Source organism: Anopheles darlingi, chromosome 2 (assembly GCF_943734745.1).
Source record: "Anopheles darlingi chromosome 2, idAnoDarlMG_H_01, whole genome shotgun sequence".
NCBI lineage: Eukaryota > Metazoa > Arthropoda > Insecta > Diptera > Culicidae > Anopheles > Anopheles darlingi.
In genome coordinates, this window is record NC_064874.1 from 90,203,007 (window position 1) to 90,221,901 (window position 18,895).

General features: G+C 48.6%; 1 protein-coding gene across 1 annotated transcript in view; it reads left to right on the forward strand.

Annotated features, from left to right (window-relative positions):
- Positions 1-18,895, forward strand: part of LOC125952109 (uncharacterized) — an 87,607-nt gene that overhangs the window by 50,963 nt on the left and 17,749 nt on the right. The window contains exon 3 of the mRNA XM_049681384.1: positions 17,808-17,899. Within this exon, the coding sequence (XP_049537341.1) occupies positions 17,808-17,899 (92 nt within the window). The remainder of the gene's footprint in view (positions 1-17,807; positions 17,900-18,895) is intronic.

Here is an 18,895-nt window from a genome sequence, read left to right on the forward strand (position 1 = left end):
GCTGGCCAAGCGGAAGAAAGTCTGTGTCTGTGGCCGTCCGTCGCTGCAAACATCTCCTTCAACAATGTTGGTCGATGAGCTGTGGCCCGTTAAGTAGTCGATCACCAACACACCACACACACCAAGACTCATTGAGGCTTTAGCGGTGAAGAGAAGAAGGCACAAGGGGGAGGCGGGTGGTGACCACAACGCGCCCGAGTGACCGAGAAAATCGAACAATTCTCGCTTTCGTTTGCGCAGCACCACACCGAGTGGTGGCGCATCATCATGCGGTCACGAGGCGAGGTTGTAGCTCATCTGAGACCCGCACATGCCGCTGACAGCGTCAAGAGCGGTGCATGTTGGTCACGTTCTCCCGAGACGCTTTCTCTGGAGGCCCGTTACTTCCAGCCCTGTCGTCGGCACGGTTCATCGAGGTGGTGGTGATCGAGCAATCAACATATTTTCCAAACATATTAACTCGATCCTCGGCCCTTTCGTCGGTACTTGGTCGATGGTATTTGAAGGGAGGCCCTTCAAAGAAAGCTCGTCGCTTGACGTTGAAGTCTTTCGTTTGTCATCAAGCGCGCATTCCACTGATCCGCGGCTCGTCAATCTCGGTGGCCTTTGGGGGTTAGTAATTCTCTCCGTTTTATGGAGCAAATCAAGAAATCAAATAAGTATAAATCGATCGTGTGTGTGTGTTTTTTTTTTGTTGCCCCGCGATCGCCATTTTGTGATGTTCATAAATCAAACACCCAAAACGCTGACGCTTTTACGTCGATCGCTGAATCGCTGAATCGCGCGATTCATACATTCGATTGACCCGATTCCCCCGTAAAATAATTGTTTTACGACACGCTGATGTTCCGCTGGTCATGTTTATTTGTTTTTCCTATCTTTGACCGCGCGACCAACGAACCGGCGGCCAAATCCGGGAGTCCGCATCTGTCTGTTTGTGCGAATCGAACGTGACGCGTCGCTTTCTTTCCTTGCAGAACGAAAGATCCGTATCGTGCCGCGTCCAAGATTAAGTTCCATTTAATTATGTAGTCAACCGGCGTACGGAAACAAGCCATAAAATGCCAACGACGACCAACACTCTTCCCTCCCGATGGAGTGCATGCAAAGCCACCGAAAGCCACCGCCAAACCTAGAAGGAGCCCCCCTTGCCGTGTACGTGTCACTTTCGGTTGAATAAACAATGCTCACCCGGGGCGGGGAGAGGGGGAACTTCGGGAGCGCCCCACTACTGTCGATCCGGTTGATCTGCAACGGAGAAAATCTCTTTCCAGTGTCACGCCAAGATTAATGTTGGTCGCCCAGGTTATCCGTGCCGCCGTCCCGGCAGAGGCCCTCCAGCAAAGGGGAAAGTATCGTTCATAGGTGCTCTCTGTCTCTTTCCTACCGAGTCCCTAAAGTCACGGAATTGGTTTGAACCTTTTTGTGTGTCCCGGCATCTCTCGGCTGACACTCCCGAAGCATTGAAGACATTGAACCGGGCGCTTCGCTCGTCTGTCTCCGGTGGCTTAAAGGGAATGCTTTCATTATTCCGATCGCGTCTCTGAACCGCGCGGTGGAAGAGAACTGTTGAAATGTGCAAGCAGTTGGCATGATGATGATGATAGTTGGTTGGTTGGTTGATTTGGTTGTAAATGGCTCGAAAGCAACGCTCTCCTCAACACGTGGCAAGCGATCTCTCTGTAGAGGGCTGAACCTACCACCTGAAATGGCCCCGCGTTGGTAACAGGTTGCAATGGGTCGCTCCGTGTTGACTGGCATGCTGCTACCGTATCATTTACGCTACCATTTCTGGCGTCGAACTCCGGGAGAATCACATTCCGCGAAGGTTGTGTTGTCTCTGAGATTTTTTTCTTTCAAGAACATATTTCATCGTCACCGCGTAGCGTGGCGTGGCGCGTGTAGGCGCACCACTTGTTTTGGTGTCTAATCTGAATTTAATTGTCAAGTCCCCGGAGGTAGTAACATCGGCCTTTTAGGATGCTTAAGGTCCCCTCCCGGGGGCCGAGAGATACCCTCTAAGTGTGTTTGACTTCTGATTGATCGCACAGAATTGCGCAACCCTTGGTTGGAGGGTGGTGAGCCCTTGGAGGGAGGACACAAACACACACTACACAGAGATGACGCCTCCTTACAAAGCCATTCCTTCGCTCAAAGACCTCGCTTCGCACACAAAACATCCGCACGATCGGTCTGAATGTTAATAGCCACCCCCGGCAATCTGATTAATAGACGCGAGAATGATTCTTCCTCCCGGCCGCCGGCCCCATCCTTCCTGCTTCATCAAACATCATCATCTTCTGGTCAGCTGCTGGTGGTGGTGGTGGTGTTCATTCATGCGATTCCATACTCCTACGCCGCGGATGTCGCATGCGGAAGCAACCACACCACAGGCCGAGGGAGCTCCCACACTTGCCCGGAATGCGCTGAAGTGAGCTGCTTCAGCCGATCCGATTCTCCTCCTATCTCTAACGAAACGAAAATGAATTGCTTTTGACCAAAACAAAAACGGTGGTGGTCTTCTGATGGAGCGTCAAGTGATAAATTCTACACCCAAGCTAAGTCGATTCGATTCGAAGGTTTCGAAGTCATGGCACGGCTGGCGCGCTCTGAATACGTATTTCATTAATTAATTTATTTTTACCAGAGTCGTTTGGCTTTGACCAAGGTAATTGTGATCACAGATTGTGTCACGCTTTTTGCGCATTTCTCTCGAATTTTTGGATTCGAAAAACAGGTTCGTCGCTATTTAAATACCGCGCGTTGATGTCTTTTGATTCGTCTGCGGCAACGGCAGCATCTTCGTGTTTCTTCGCGAGCCGCGAGCAACCTTGATCGTCTGATCGATCGACCTTCTCCGATCGTCATGCGTCCTTAATCCTCATTTCTTGTTCCTGTGGGATACAATTATTATAAATGATCGCTCTTACCGGTCCATCCCTTTGGTGATCCCCATTTGAATACCGGTTCTGTTGCTATCCGGCCATTGCGTAACCACCACGTACAAACTTGAACCCCAAATCCCCATCGAACCAGCGCTCATCAGCGCTCCCAAATCGATCGATGACGACATCGGCAGCCCGTCAGTCAACTTTTGTCACTCGGTTTTATTTTTTTTTTTTTTTGAAGGGAAGAAATAGAATCGGTGGGTGTCAGTCCACACCTCTGCTAACAAAAGGGGGGGGAATGGTAATTCTAGACATTACGCTGTGCTCGGTCTCTGACTGCCCGGTATGCCGTGACGTTCTCGAGCCAAAGCGTCGTCGTCGCGATGGCGAATATCGAATGACTCTCCTCCGAGGTCGTAGCTAGTGTGATCCTCCCATATGTAAATCGCGTCGCGTCGATAATTTCATTTGTCATTTCCGAATGCGAATGCCGTGGTGTCTAGCAGCATGTGTTTGCCAACGTTTTTAAAATCCCCGCAACAGTGCGAGAAGATGACATTTCTTGTGCGCGCGCGTGTGTGTCGCGAGATCTTCGCAAAGCAAACATAAAACCAAAGGATAAATAAACGAACGAACACAATACTATCTCCCTCTGGTACAGAAGCCATATAAAGGCACGGCAAGAGCCAAAAAACACAGGAATCCTTTCAATTCGTGTGTCTGTTGGTGCCCTTCGTTATGTCAGGGGCATGAAAATGTTGCACCAAGCTTCAATATTCACCCCCAAAAATTCCCCAACACTTTTTCCAGAATTCAGATAAAAGCCATCAAGTAGAAGCAGCAACAGCACCGGCGGCGGCACCACCTGCAGCACGTGGAGCGAAGCGTGGTGCCCATTGCGATGACAATGGAAAGTGCAAGTGCAAACATTGTGCCAACATTGGAGAAATTCGTCAAGCGTGAGAAAATCGATTTCCGATTTGTTCCGAGAAATGCTAAAGTGTAGAGCAGCGTATCTGTCTGTGTGCTTCTCCCTCTGTCTCTCTCTCTACGCCTGTGTGTGTTTGCATTTTGAATAATTCATTTGAGGTAATCGAAAAAGCATCCCTGAGTGCTGTAACACTGTTGTGTGTGTGTGTCGAGTAACGACAACAAAAAAAAATCTGTTTTCAAACCTCAAAGTTCAAAAAGTGTTCTGGTGAGAAATTTATGTAAAACCAATTCAACCGCTGACGGCAGCAGCAGGTAGTACCCCTTAGCGACGATCATGTTTGCGCCAAGAAATTCATCACCTCCGCTGCATATCTACAACAGCGACGAGGTGGCAGCCTACCAGGTTAGTATGCGCGCGCGGTGACAGATCGAACGATCGTCTCGTCGTCGATCGTCGGCAGCGCTGTTGTGTAGTCGACGTGAACGTGTATGTATGTGCCCTCGCGCCTCTCTCGCCAGCCCAAAAGGAAAGGAAGCTTTTATGCTTCCGTTCCCGCCGTACTTTCTACGCCATCGTCGCCGTCGCGTTGAATGAGAGTTGGAAGGGCCTTGGGGCCTCGCGATTCGATGGGGTGTTCCATTCTATTTCAAGCGCCTGGTGCTGCTGCTGCTGCTGCTGCTGCTGAACCTGCTCTCTATCTCTGTTGATTTGTGTGGCTGCGTGTGTGTGTGTGTGTTTGTGCCGCCGGTGAAAGTCTTTTCCCTTTCGACGCTAATAGTATTGGCCGTTTGCTTGTCTGTCGCGTCCAACGAGTGCCATTATCTTATCCTCTCGCGAACAAAAGCTGTCGTCCCTTCTTCTGCCGTTGGCGATGCTGCGGCTGCTGTTTGCTGTCGTGGAAATACTATTTCGGTTGTCCTCAACGCCACTCTATCAGCCAATGGTGGTGGTGTAGTGCGTCGTGCTATGCTGGGTCAGTTCGTGACAGACGCAACAGCAGCATGATGATGGCGATGCATACCTGCGTCCAGCTTGGCCAATGGTCGAAGCGATTTAGTGTTAAAATTTACGACTTTCATCCGCCGCTCGCGGGGTTGGTGTCGGAGGCCGTCAATCATTTTCACGGTACGCGAGAATTCATGACTCCCCATGAGTCCAGGTGACGCACGACTGGCGAGTTTGGGGTGCGACTTTTGCCACCAAAAAGTCGATCGATGGATGGGTCCTGTGGGCTGATCGCTCAATCATGCACTGCTTGGTGGTGGTGTACGTACATTAATGTTTATGCTGGTTGAAGATTAATGCCCCTTTACAGTGCTCCATCTGTCGAGGCGACATGCTGTTGATTGACTTTCATTTTCTTCGATTTTACATCTTGGGAAAGGAATTACATCGACGACGAAAGGGATTGTGTGACTTTCTGGTGGTAATCTGCAGACGAAATGCTGTTGAAAACATAGAATGATGTCGTCTTAAATGCGTATTTAGCTTTTGGGATCTAGACTCTTTGTTTTGCAAAACCTGACTCATCGATGCTCCTTAAAGATAATATTAACAAGCAGAGCTCATCGATAATTGAGCACGCGGTTTGTAAGCTGTTGATGCTAAAATATCGAAATTATTTATTTATTGTTCAATCAGCACCATTATAGTCTCCATAAAGGCTCTCGATGAGGTTTTCGCCATATGAAGCAGCAGCAGCGGCGGCTGCGGCGGCCGCTTCGTGGTTGGTTCTACAAAAGCAACACTTTGTGTTCGTGTTCGGTGTCGTGACTCGCTTCCAGGCTTCACTCCAAACTAGCAACAAACATCGACTGACGACGACGACGACGACGACGATGATACCACCGTTCTCCAGTGTCTCCCATATACGGACGACGGGCGGGTATGACAATCGCGAACGCGGATTATGTCATCCCGTCCTCGTCGTCGTCGTCGTCGTCGTCAACGATCGAGAGGGGTCTCTGCCGCCGCCTAACAAACGAACCGGCTCCTGGTACCCTACCACACGCTGACGCTGGTTAGCTCACGAGTGTAAACAGTTCGAAGTGGTACGAGACCGATAAGACACGGCCACACCAGAGCCCCAGGGCCAGTGGCTGTTGGCTAGAAAAATATTCAAACTCTAATGGAATATTTACATCCCCAAGCGGCGCGGCGCGCGCGTTTCCTCTTCTCCGCCTCTTCCGTTACTCTTATCGCTGACAGGTGCGCTCTGACGCGCAATGGTGGTCGCTAGTCATTGGTTTCACGGAGACCATCTGGTTCGTTTTTTCGATACTGAAGCTACTCCGAAGGCTCCGGATGAGCAACGATGCAACTCAGCGCATTGATTTGCTGTAAATCACCGGTTGGGGTGACATAAATTCGCACAAAGTGTTGTACCAACCAGTCTAGCCCAAGGACACATGCACGACAGCATCCTTTATGCTGTTCGGCAGCGGGCCTCTAAATAGCATGATGATCGCGTTTACTCATTTAATTGACTCATTTCGATGATAATATGCTTGCTAAAGGAGGGTGCAGAGATTGAATTAAGAAGGCCATCAGCATCATCAGCACCACCCGCTCATCGACTCGAGCGTCGAGAATCAATAGATTCTATTCACGCGAACCGATAGCACATGGTGGTTGTGTGACTTGCCTGTTTTTTGCGGTGTGATCTTGGAGACTTGAGCTGTGCACCACATGTGCTCCCCCCCACTAGCGCTAATGCGTAGTTGGTACTGTGGCTGACTCTTTGATTTTGTGCTGTTAGGTTGTGTTGTGCAAATTTACTGCCCTGGCATTGCAAAGCTACTAGTTATCAGATGTAGGCGGTGATGTCATCAAATACGTGGCCCAGGGAGTGACATACTTTTCGCTGCTCGTTTCTTACTTAGGAGCTCTTCTACGAGCTCTGTCATATTTCATTTTGCACTCCCTTTGCTACCTGGTATCACGTGTAAGTGCAATATCGGATCTGACGTTGCAGAGGAGAAGGAAACGTCTGAGCTCGCCGTTAATTACGGTGATTACTGCTCAGGGAAGCGATAGCAATAAAATCGTGAAACGTGTTCCGGACGAGAAGTGGATTGGCCGAGAATAGAGACACGTGATTAATTCAAGATGATTTGTTATGATGGTAGACCTCCAGTATCTCGATACGTCGATCACGCTAGATGCACCATCTCACGAACGATCGCTAGAGGAGCGGTTCAAGAGCGGTTGTAAAGTGATGTATCGATCGTACGCTACTTGGAGGTTTGGGGTGGGAATAACCAATTCAAGTACGCTACGATCGATGCTCCCGTACTGTTATGACGTTAAATTTATTTTCGTGTGGATAGAACAAAAAAAAGGTTTTTATTTTTGCATAGAGCAGCGAAAACGAGTTGCTTATCGAAGTGTTTTCCCCCATTTATGTTTTCCGCTTTTTCACGTGCGCCATTTGGTGCGATAGCCATTTTGACGTCGTCATCAAATTAAATTCGCTCACGTTCTGCAGCCCTATCGCGGTCGTATCTACCGCTCGTCCCTTGCCGCGGGTGTGTGTGTCTTTTCTATAATTTACCAATCGTCTGCCTTGTTTTATTTTATGCAATCACAAACCATGCCGCGTTTGCAAATAGTTTTGGTCATATTTATCGATTGTATCACGCCGAATCATCGCGAGTAATGGTAAACCGTATAAATATGTTCAGAAGTACTACTTTAAAGAGACGTTTTATTACTCTTACAAACTCTTGTCTGTTTTGTAGACAATTATTACATTAATTAGCATGGTTTGCCTTGTTGCACACTTGCAAAATGTTTCATTATGACAATTACATCAAGGAAATGAAAATGGATTTCATCTCAAACTTTGATCTCTGTTTTAGCGTCCTAATTATCTCTTGTAATCGCGGTTTTCTTTCATCTTCCAAACGTTTATAAATTTAATCTCATAATATGCGCGTATGCACTTAGCACATGACCACAAGCGAAGCTACATCATGCTTATCATCATGCTGTCCTCGCAAAGGACCCCTGAAAGTGTAATTACTGTGCTTGCGCCTTTTTTTCCATCTCGCTACATCCTTTTTGTCTGACGAAACCATCCAGCTACGAAAGGCCATCGCCAACACGTTGGATCATCTGGTGACATGTTCTCGGGGGAAATGGTTGCCAAAGGCATCGTCCTTGTCATGTGTTGCCGGTGCCACCAGACGAGAAATGCAAATCAGTCGCCAGTTTTTCCATGCTGACGACCGGCGCTCATCCCTCTTGTGGACAGAGGAACAGTCTCTGTCTGCCGCTGATGAAAGCCGGTAGCGAATCAGAAGAGTCTTCAGTGCCAGCGATTTGGCTGAGATTTTTACTCAACATTAAAGCTTCTTCGCGCGTCACGGTGCGGCACATTTTGTGGAAGATGTTTCGTGAATTTCGTGCAGAACGAACACTAGATTCTTGTGTTCGGTTAGGGACTCGATGTCCCGGTGTCCCAAAAAGATTTCAGCGATGACTTCTGCTCCCACCCCAGCGTTCCCGGGAGGGATTGGCCTTTGGGTAATGGATTTCCTGTGCAGGGGCCCACCCATCAAGCGCGCCCGTTCCCCACGCCGCGTGGCGTCAGCAGCCAGAAGGCACGGCTGCTAGAGAAGCCGTTAAAACGGTTTCGCCGGGAAATGGCTTATGCTTTTGGTCTCAGCACGGACCCAGCGCCGTGCAAATGGCAAAAAGAAAGAAGAAACGTGACTAGAAGGAAGAACGAGATATGGGGAGAGTGGAAAAAGTGTGAATGTACATGTTGGCGAAAGGTGGGGTCTAAGTTCGGTGACAGTGGCTGCAACAGTTAACGGCGCACCGGCGATACCGTAAGCTTATGCAAATTGATAGAAGTCTGCAGCAGAGCGGTCCCTCCGGTCGGTAGCATTAAAAAGCTACAAACGCCGCGCACTCGGAGACGATCGCGAACGGGGGGCGTGCGTAACGACGCGTTACTTTGTGTGGCGGCGCATGGATCGGTCGGTTCCTGCTTCTTGTGTGCGCGTCGGTCACGCGCCCATTTACGGGTTTGTTCCGTGTTTCTTACCTTCCATCCCATTTTCATGCGTGTGCGTGTGCGTGTGTGTTTTGATGGTCATCATAAACCGCACCGGGAGCCCTGTCGATAAACAAATTACAGTGCATGCGACCGACGGTCGACCACCAAGGAACTGCACCGCCGTCTCGTACGGTTGATTGCCAACGCAGCTCATAATCGATTGCATTTCATTGGTTTTTGCTGCCATTCACCAATTTTTTTTACTACTGCTGCATGTTTGCATGTTGGTGGTTATCTGCACCATGTAATCAGCTTCTTATGCATTTGATTATGGCTGACTATTTTTAGATTGCTTCTTTTTGCGCGTTGCTCTTTTTGGAATTTCCCTTCGAGTGGACTTTCGATCAAATGCCCGCCCACTAGCCTTGGAGGAGTCGAAATCGAAATTCTTGCAATTCCTTGTTCTCGGTCCTTTCGCTCTCCGTCGGTTGGTATATCGATCCAGATTGCCCTCCACCCATCAACCACCAAAATGTCAATATTTATGGAAGCGGCCAACCCACCAGCAGCATCGTGGAGTGTATTCGTGGCACGAAGTGAAGCGGCCGAAAATTGAGTTTTTATTATTATCTATCATCTCCTCATATCGTGTTCCCGGGGTGCACGTGTGTGTGTGTGTGTGTGTAATAGGAAAACGGATTTCCTGTTTCCACTTTTCCATTTTCCTCGCATTCTCGGTTGACATTTTTATTGCATTTTAGCGTAGCTCTAGCGGTTTTCATCACCAAAAAGGTTTTTTATTTGTTTGTCTTGAAATGAAATATTGTCCTTCCGGCAGGATTCTGTTCCTTATGGACATGTTTTGTGCCTTATTTGCCTCGATATCCGGTTTTCCTTGAGGTTTTTTGTCTAGCGCGACAATAGACCCCAAAAACAACCATTTTGCTTTATTATGTTAATATCTTCTCGCTGGCTTCAGCACGCTGGAGGCAAAAAATACTCTTCTAGCAGCTTCTCTGAATAGTCTGTCGCAGAAAAGCTTGCTGCCTAAGCAATCGTGTGCAGACGATTGCATTAACCTCGTTCGTAATTTGACTCGTTCTTTCTCTCTTATCACCATACTAATACCACAACAAATATAAGCATCTGAATTACTCTACTTTAATTTGGTAAATGGATGGTCAAGGACATTCACTTGGTAGCACCGAATGGTCAAACCGAAACTGCGCCACACGCATTTACGTATTGCTTTATTTAAACTCCTCGGCAAAAATTTAAGCAAGATCCCGGCGTCGGCGGCTTATATGGGGATGGGGGGAACCTCCTTCGCGAAACGATTCCAGCGGACACAACCGGAGTGGACACAACTCCAAGAAGTGGGCGCCCATCGAGAGCTCTCATTTGGTCTCGCGCGTGTCGTGTGGGGGTCGAAATTGCATCAATATTTAATTTATGTACCTATTGACCACTGTTTTTTTTTTTTTATTTGAGCAAAACCACTCGCAGCTCCGAGACCGATATTGGCGCGATTAAGCAAAGTAAACACATACACACACGCACACGCACGAACAGAGACTGACAGACAGGATTGACTAGCAAGATAGTAAACCCAAACTCTGTTTCGTTTGAGTTGTAAAGTTGAGTAACTACCTTCCATAGGAGCCATAAAGCATACGGAGTGCAATTCGCGTTCCAATCGAGCAATAGCAGCTTTTATGCGGGTTCCTGTCTCCGAGACACCGTCTGCAGACCGGTGGTCCGTGGGCCGGCCAACTCCTTGTCGACTACCTTACCGCTTCAATCCAATTTCTAATGTCGCGTCGTCGTCGTCGTCGTGACCAGACCTGTCACCAGCGACCACCGTGCGTGTGTGTGCTGTCCCGTTGCTGCGCCATAATTTGATTATTACAGACCTTTACCACTTCCTTCCTTTTTGGATTTTGTGCCGACGGGGACGGATCATTGGCACCCCGAGGAAGAGAAGAGAACCATGGCCCAGCACCAGTGTCGTCGTCCTCATCCTCTCCGATCATGTACATTTGAACCCCCACGTAACCCCTCATAGTAATTCGATTTGCTGCCACCGAAAAGCCCGCGCTAGACCCCGGGAGTAGTTTAGTTAAATCGTTGCTGCTGAGGACATTCGCCATTCGCCGACTCCGGTGACCTCTTGGCGGCCACTTCTGACTTCCTGCTTTCGGATTAGGTTTTCTTTGGAAAACCGCGCACTGGTCCATGCTTGTTAGGAAGCATCGCAGCACCAGCACCACTTGCAGGTGTCCACACACTAACGCAGCCACAGCGCGACCACTTGAGAGGAGAAATGGAAAAGCGTCTCCCGGAAGTTACTTGGTGGGCTTCGGCCATTGTAATGCTCACTGCGGCTCACCCTCTTGTGGACAGTGCGGCGGTGGTCAGCGAGTGCACAAATTGTCTTGAGTAATAGGTTTCACTTTTCTTTGGGCAGTCAAAGAAGCATCATCCCTTGCGCCGAGAGGGCAACGGAACCTGCGATCGCTGCGGCACCAATTATGCAAAACCATTATTCCATCGCCCGATCTGCTGTGTGCATCTCACGCGCTCTCTTTACGATCAGGTTCGAAGGGTCGCGAGTCGCGGTGATGCTTCAATCAACCTTTCGTGTGGTTGATGCCGCCATAGAATTAATGAAATATCTTCTGAGCAATGCCTCACTGCGGTTGGCACTCGATTATCTCGCGGTGCATAGGGTCTCGCGGCCACAGGTTGTTGAGTCGTGAAGCTCGTATAGGTGCAACATGGCGCCTTCCCCCTGCCCGAGGAATGGTCAATTTTCTTTCAAATAAATGACCCTTTTGCAGGTACGGACGTGCGGTGATGATGAGATGAGTGAGAAGTGCAGACAGAGAAAGAGAGGAAAAGATGAAAGTTTCTTTCCGCTGTCGAGTCGATGAAGACGACGAAAAGCCACGGCAACAACACCATTAAAGCCCACGACGAGACGAGTGGAGCTAAGTGGCAGTAATGGTTTGGTGTCCACCGTCTGTCATTTACTTGCTCTAGGGGAAAGGATCTCACCCTTTTTTTGTTTTTGCTATTCATAACCGGGAAGTAGTTTGCAGTTTTCGGAGATTAACCTCAAGTCACTTTCGTTTAATGGCTGCGGTGTTGAGTCAGTTTGCATTGAAAAAAAAAAAACAGTTAACAAGGCAAAAATGTAAATATGCTTTTCTGTCATTTACACGTTGCTTAGAAGGTCTATTATCTAACGTTAATTGAAAGTAAAAAGTATCCCACTTGTGCTTATTCATTTCCGCTATTCAGCGTATTCGTTTATTAATAGAAATGATGAATGCGAGCAGCAAATGTCAATTCAAATTAACTAATTATTCATCGATACGGTTCGGTTTGCAAAGAGTGGAGCGAATCGAATCGTGTAGATCACACACGGATAGCAGCGTTAGCGAACAACGGCAGCAGAAACCTACGCTAGACCTAGAACACACATAAGCTGCTGTGGCCAAAACCAATGCCCGTTGACCCGACGATACCATAACCGAACACTTGTGCGGTGCGCTGTTTCGTTTATGGTACGACAACCATTTCCACCACTACCACCACCGCTCATGGATGGCATTCATGGCGCGTGTTAGAATTCCAAGTTCTCGCGGCTCGCGGAGGTTGTGCCCCATTGTGTGCGCATCCGGAGTTTAACCGAACTTCCCGGCGGCCCCAAGGAGTGATACCCGGAGATTCGAAACCCTTTACGCAATTCCTAGGGAAGCCTGAAGGGGGGCCTCTATCTGTCAGCGATTGTTAATTTATTTCGCACGGCAAACGGCTCATAAACCACCGAAAGGCGGCACCGCAGCGTCCGTTCTCGGCTTAATGCAACACCTTAACCACGGCCGCGACCGCGACCTACGCGCCGCATTCCACACGCTTGTCGTCCATCTACGATCGGTCTACGGTCAGCAACACTTGTGTATCATCATCTTGTGGTAGCTGCCGGTGTAGCTGGAAAGCGCTTTGGACGTGAAGTAATTTATGTGATTTTAATGCATCACCGCGCATTCATTTTACGATCCCGAATCCACCGTCCGCTTAAATGGTGGTCCAGCAAATGGAGCTATTAACCGATTTCAGCGCGATCGCTCGATGCAAGTGATCTTAGGTGTATGCGTGTGTATGGTTTTGCAATTATGGTCATTTGCTTTGCGATTTGAATATCGAGATCACCGACAAACAAATGACAAGTGACGCAAACGGAGTGAACCATACCCAGAGGAAGCTGGTCGATAGAATGTTGCAAAACGATCGGAAAGAAGCAATAAATCAATGTCCTATGGGGGCGCACAGACAGAGACCAGAGAAACAATTATGCGGCCCATCCCCCCATCGCCGCTGCGAAGATACTGAAGGATGATTAAGGAAACCTTACTCTCCCTGTTGCACATTCACCTTGGGTGGTTTATAATGATTTATGCGACCGAAACGCCTCGAGCTTCACACGCCCCCCACCCACTAGTGGATGGACGGTAATTGAAAGTGATCGGAAGTGATCATCGCAGAAGCGACGCTGATGGTGGGATGATTTATTTTCCTTTTGCTTCACTATCTTTGGCCATCTTTGCTTTCCGGCTTGAGGGGGTGCGGTTTGTGTCTGTGTGTGAGTAATGACGCATACAGCGTACGCTGCACTTGTCCGATAGACCTACGGCACTACTAGGTGCTTCCGGAGGCGATTGCTGCCTAGTCATGATGCTAATGCAACGGAATTCTTAAACAGACGCACGCCATTTTTGCATTCCCCTTTTTCTGTATCCTCCTCGAAATGCGCCGCGTAAAACCTTCTCTTTTCTTGCGATCTGTGCCAGGTTTGTGCGCCGCAACTGTGGTGAGGTTTAATTCATTTAAAATTAGGATTATTGGTGGAGTGTAACGTTAAGCTTTTTGCAAGGTTGGTTGAACGGGGCTTAAGACTTTCGAATGGCCATTCGGAGTACAATCCTCACACTCTCGCTGTCCGTTTATAGGAGAATCATTTCCAGTTCCATCACAAACTACTTCTACTATTGCTCGCTCGATGTCAACTAGTGACTAGTGGAGCAACGAAAAATGGCGTAGCAAGAAAAAGGGGGTGACCGTCGACTCATTTCGATTCAAATGAACGACTTAACAACATCATAAAACCTAGAGAATGAGATATCAAGTACAAGCGACGTAGGCCCAAGTGAAAGAAATCACGGTCATAAACTGTGACTACACACACACACTCCTCATGGTGGTGTGGTGTGCAATGAATGGCACCAGGAATGCACTTGCTGCAAGTGGGCGGAAAATTCAAAACGCGAAGGACAGTCCAGCGCCGCGCGCGCACACACAAGGTTCTTCCCGCCTGCTGCTGCTGCTGTCGCGTCTACCTCCGCCAAACACCGGTAAGGTGTCGCAAATAATTAAACACTCCCCTTGCACTGCACGGCTTCGCACTTTCTTGGCCGGCCTTCGATCAATCGAAAAGCAAAAGCTGGGCCGCTGCAGCAGCCGCCCGCCTTCCATTGGTCTGTGTGGCCGGATTCCGATTCGGATTAGAGAGAGGTTGAGCAGAATGGAAATGATGGCGCGGCTCTTTGTTGTGTGTTGTGTTCGCGGCGGACTGATGCATCGATATGCAGCTGTAATTACCATTCCGTTCGCTCCAAAGATGGTCAATCTTTGATGGTCGGCTACACCCCGACAGTTGCCACCAGTAGCAGCAGTAGTAGGAAGAGAGCCTCCCTCGACTCTCTCAACCACGCAGCACTATTGGACCGTTAATACCATGTGCTGGCCTCATCGCGTTGTTCCAGATGCCGGAGATCGATGCATCGGTAGAGCGCTTCATTTCGTTGGATAAAATCGTCCGGCGAAACCGGAGCATAGCGGCTCGGTAGAAAACGTGTCACACTAACCACCGATCGAATCATCTCTAATACGAACCATATTGTATGACCTGGTTGTCTGCTTCGAATGCGATCAGCAGTAGCATCCTCATGCTTTCCCTGCGATGTCGCTGCTGCAGGCTGACGTCTTATTCGTGGTTCACTGCTCATCTCGCTCTTTGCGTCAACCTGCGAGGCTAATGAGTGTATGTCATGGCCGCTGGAGATACAAAGATAGTGCAAGGAAGGCACATTGACCTTGAGAAGGCTTAAACAAACCCGCACGATGTGGTGTTGTGTGCTGTGCTGACGCGAATGCTGGCAATGAGAACTGCAAAACCGACATGACTCAGTGCTGCCATCCGTGAAACGGATCATTTTTGGCCAATTTGTGGCTGGAAAGTGTGTGTGTGAAGGTATGTGGAGTGTCCTCCAACACGACGGTGAACTGCAGATGAATACGAAAGCATTCCTTGTGGTTGTTCACTATTCGCGAGGTTAACAGCAGTGTTCTGGACGCCGACCACGCACGCACAGAGCAGACAACGCACTCGTGCGTGAAAGTCTTAGCATTCCTTAGCCAAGAAGAAGAACTGAAACCTCGCGGGAGACATAATTTTGGCCAGCGCAATAAAGCGTAATTCGCTCGGCCAGTGTTTTTTGTGTTTTGCCCTCCTTGCCTTAACTTAATAACCATTTTAAACCCCAAAATGCGGGCTCTCGTGCTGTCGCGCTGGACCGGATCATAAAACGTTACAATAATTCATAGCCAATGGGAGCATTTGCTGGGAACTGCTGTCTGAGATTGAGAGACAAGAGTCGGCCCGTGGCGTCATGGTCTGCCACAAAAAAAAACCGTGGCGACTGGGGCCGGGGTCCATCCGCTGTTCTACATATTTTCGCCAATTCGTCGTCGTCGTCGTCGTCATAACCGTAACGATGAAAATGGTCTTTCAGAGACCCTGGCGGAGACCCCTGTAGCCACGTTTCGGAAGGCAAAAGTAAGAGGCTAAAGAGAGGCTATTGAACCGGATGCGCTTGGTATGAGTGTCCCCTATTTTGGATTGATGAATGGCTTGGCTGAGGGCCAATAGTCGCCACCAGTTAGTACAGATGTGGTACATGAACAAGTGAACTGGATAGACTCTACACTCCCCGGGCGGGAGGCTACTGTATCTTTTTGGCCCACATAATTGACCCAAAAGTAGCTGCAGCAGCAGCTGGTGAAGTAGTTTGCAAGTCACGAAAACTAATTGATAGTTAAGATCGGGATGTGCGGCGTTCTGTACTCTGCGAACCGGATGCCACATCCGTTATGTCATTTGATGGAATGTGCAAATGGCGATAATGTCTGTCAGCCTGCCGTGGTGTGCAGAATTTACATCGCAAAATCGCACTCTCCTCTGCTGGTAATGAATACTTTATTGCTTCTGTAAACACAATCCCTTCTTTTCTGCGTTCCTGTCGCGTTCAACATCAATTATGCAACACCACCTTTTGGGCCTAGCAACGCCGCGAGATTAAAAGCTAATTCAATGACGAACGACTATTCCACGTGGAATTCCATTTGGTTTTAGCTTTTCCATTTTTCGCCCAACATCCAGCATCCAGCAGGCGGCGGGAGAGCTCCAATTTTGAGGGACGTACCACCGTTCCCATGACCTTTGCGGTGCGGCTAGACGTCTGACGAGCCACCATGGAGGCCAAACCGCGGAGCGAAAAAAGATTGCCTGCGTCTCACACCCTCAGGTCGCGCGCTGACAGGCGTATGTGGGCTGGCGTGATACGACACACACGCCAACCGGCAATGCACCGGCATCGAAATAATGTTTCATTCACGAGCCCTCCACTACTACTGCACACTAGTGGTGCTGCATAATATGCATATGTCAAGCACCGCTTGCAAACCGCGCTGTGTGTCGACCTTCTTCTTTGCCATTCATTATTGGCTGCGATGCTTGTTGGCGATGGTGTGCTGTTGGCATCATAATGCCCCCGCAAAACCAAGCCCCTACAACGGCTTATATTGTGAACCCTTCAGCAGTCATAGTGAAACATAATTAGCCGTGGCCACACGGGGCGAAAACTCTAGCGCAAACGAAAAAATTAATGCCAAAACGGTTTCGCTTGCCGTTTACATGCTGTCAAACGATTATAGGTCCGTGGAGCGTAAAACCTAGAGTAAAAGCTTTTTGCAAACGGTAGGGCTCACAATATGTTCTTTTTGTGGTTTACATCGACAGTGAGTGATCATTGCTAGTGTATTCAATCCTTTTCTTCAAAAAAACGATTTTAATTTCCTCAACCCGGCCATGTAAACATATCGAAGCGCAAAGGTTTTGGCATTAATTTTTTCGTTTGCGCTAGAGTTTTCGCCCCGTGTGGCCACGGCTATTGAGGCTAGAAAAGGCCCTCTCACTCGCGCGCGCTCTCTGTGTGCTTTTCTGTAGCTTTTGGCACAGCTGGGTGTGGTTACTTTCTATGGACGGTGGCTTGGAGAAAACTGGGTGGCCAACTGGAGGAGAGACCGACGAATCGAACTTTTACCAGCCTTTTGGCAAGTGCAGCCACCGTCGTTCGCCCTTTTTTGCTTACCTTTTTCTTTTTTTTTTCGTTGATAATGGCCTTTGAAAGCCATTCAAAGTTTGTTAGCTTGTTATTTACTTACAGCGTATGAGTTTATTTTTTGCTCAGGATAATGCGTGAAATGTGAAGGCAAATCAGAGAGTACTGCGATCACAATGAAGTCATAGCTTACTACATACGTCACGGCAGCAGTATCTTCTACTGACAGAAAGGGCAACCAACTCCCTGTTTCGTTCATTCCATTGTCTGCTATCTTATTTGCTGCGTAAATTTTGATCAATTTTATCGGTCGATACTGCGTGTCAGAAAGATAAGCTATCCATCTTCCACGGCCGTGAAGGTTCACTCACAATTTGTCTGTCGCTATTTTCTTACATCGATGATAACGCCGCCGCGCCGCGCTGTCATTGTACTGTGTTTTGTTATCAACCCGCGCGGTTCTCTCCTCACTTTCTCACTAATATTTTGTTTGTTTTCGCTCCTTTCATTTCCAGATAAAATTAAAGAAGATCCTTGGACTCACAGTATGCAGCAATGCAGCACTCGACGTCTCATCAACCACCGGCATCCTCGCCTATCCCGCAGGGTAAGTCCTGAATTATGTTGCATAAAATTGAAATGGGCCAATGCCGAACCCCCGGTATTTGCTTTTCGAAAACGTCTTTGAAATCACATGAGGAAACATTGCATTTCCCTTCCACACTCGGTTTTTTGTGTCAGCGTTTTTCACAACATTTTCCTTTCCGCGCACGAGCATAACGAGGCTCATGCTGACGATCAGCTCATGCAGAACAGTCGATCAGTCGATGGCGATTTCTTTCGCAGCGATGAGGATGAACAATTGTGCAAACAACAACAAGCCATTTTGGTTTTTGCGATTTTCCCTTAGCGCGTGGCGCGATGCGACGACCACAGTGTAGCAGTGCGACTGACTGGCCAGCGGCTGGCCAGTAGTAGCCCCCGAGCAGAGAGCCCGGTTTACAAACACCGTAACCCTAATTTGCTCGATCCGCATCGGAAAGCGGAACCACCAGTGGGGTGCTGTTGTTGTTGCTGCTGGTTGTGTTTTCGGTATGGTAAACCGACGGCGCACCATCAGGAGTTTAGCCGGGCGCCATGTACCAAAGTGCCGCATTATCATCATCATCAGCATCAGTTCAGGCTGAAGGTGAAGGCTTTTAAGGCGCTTTCCGTGTGCGAATCGAACATGTAAAACCAATGCTGGCCCCCGAAATGATGGTGCCTAGTCACACCTCTAAGCTCAAGACGGTTGTGGTTGGGAGGCTTCTGGGGATTATTATTCGATTAGCGATGGTGCGGGAAATTCATTAGCTAGCCGCTGCCGACTTCGGCGCCGAGGTTGGAATTGAGTTTACTTTAAATTCGTTTCGGAATCAACAGCGGGGATTAGTGGACGCTCGAGAGTATCTCAAATACGCCCAGTTAGTTACACACTAATAGCACACTAAATTCGGCTACTTAATGAAGGAAGTTAATGTTGCCCTTCAGTTGTGGCGCTGGCCGTTGAAGTGAAGAGTCTTATCACTGAATTTGACGTAGATTTGGACCGGTTTGGCGATAG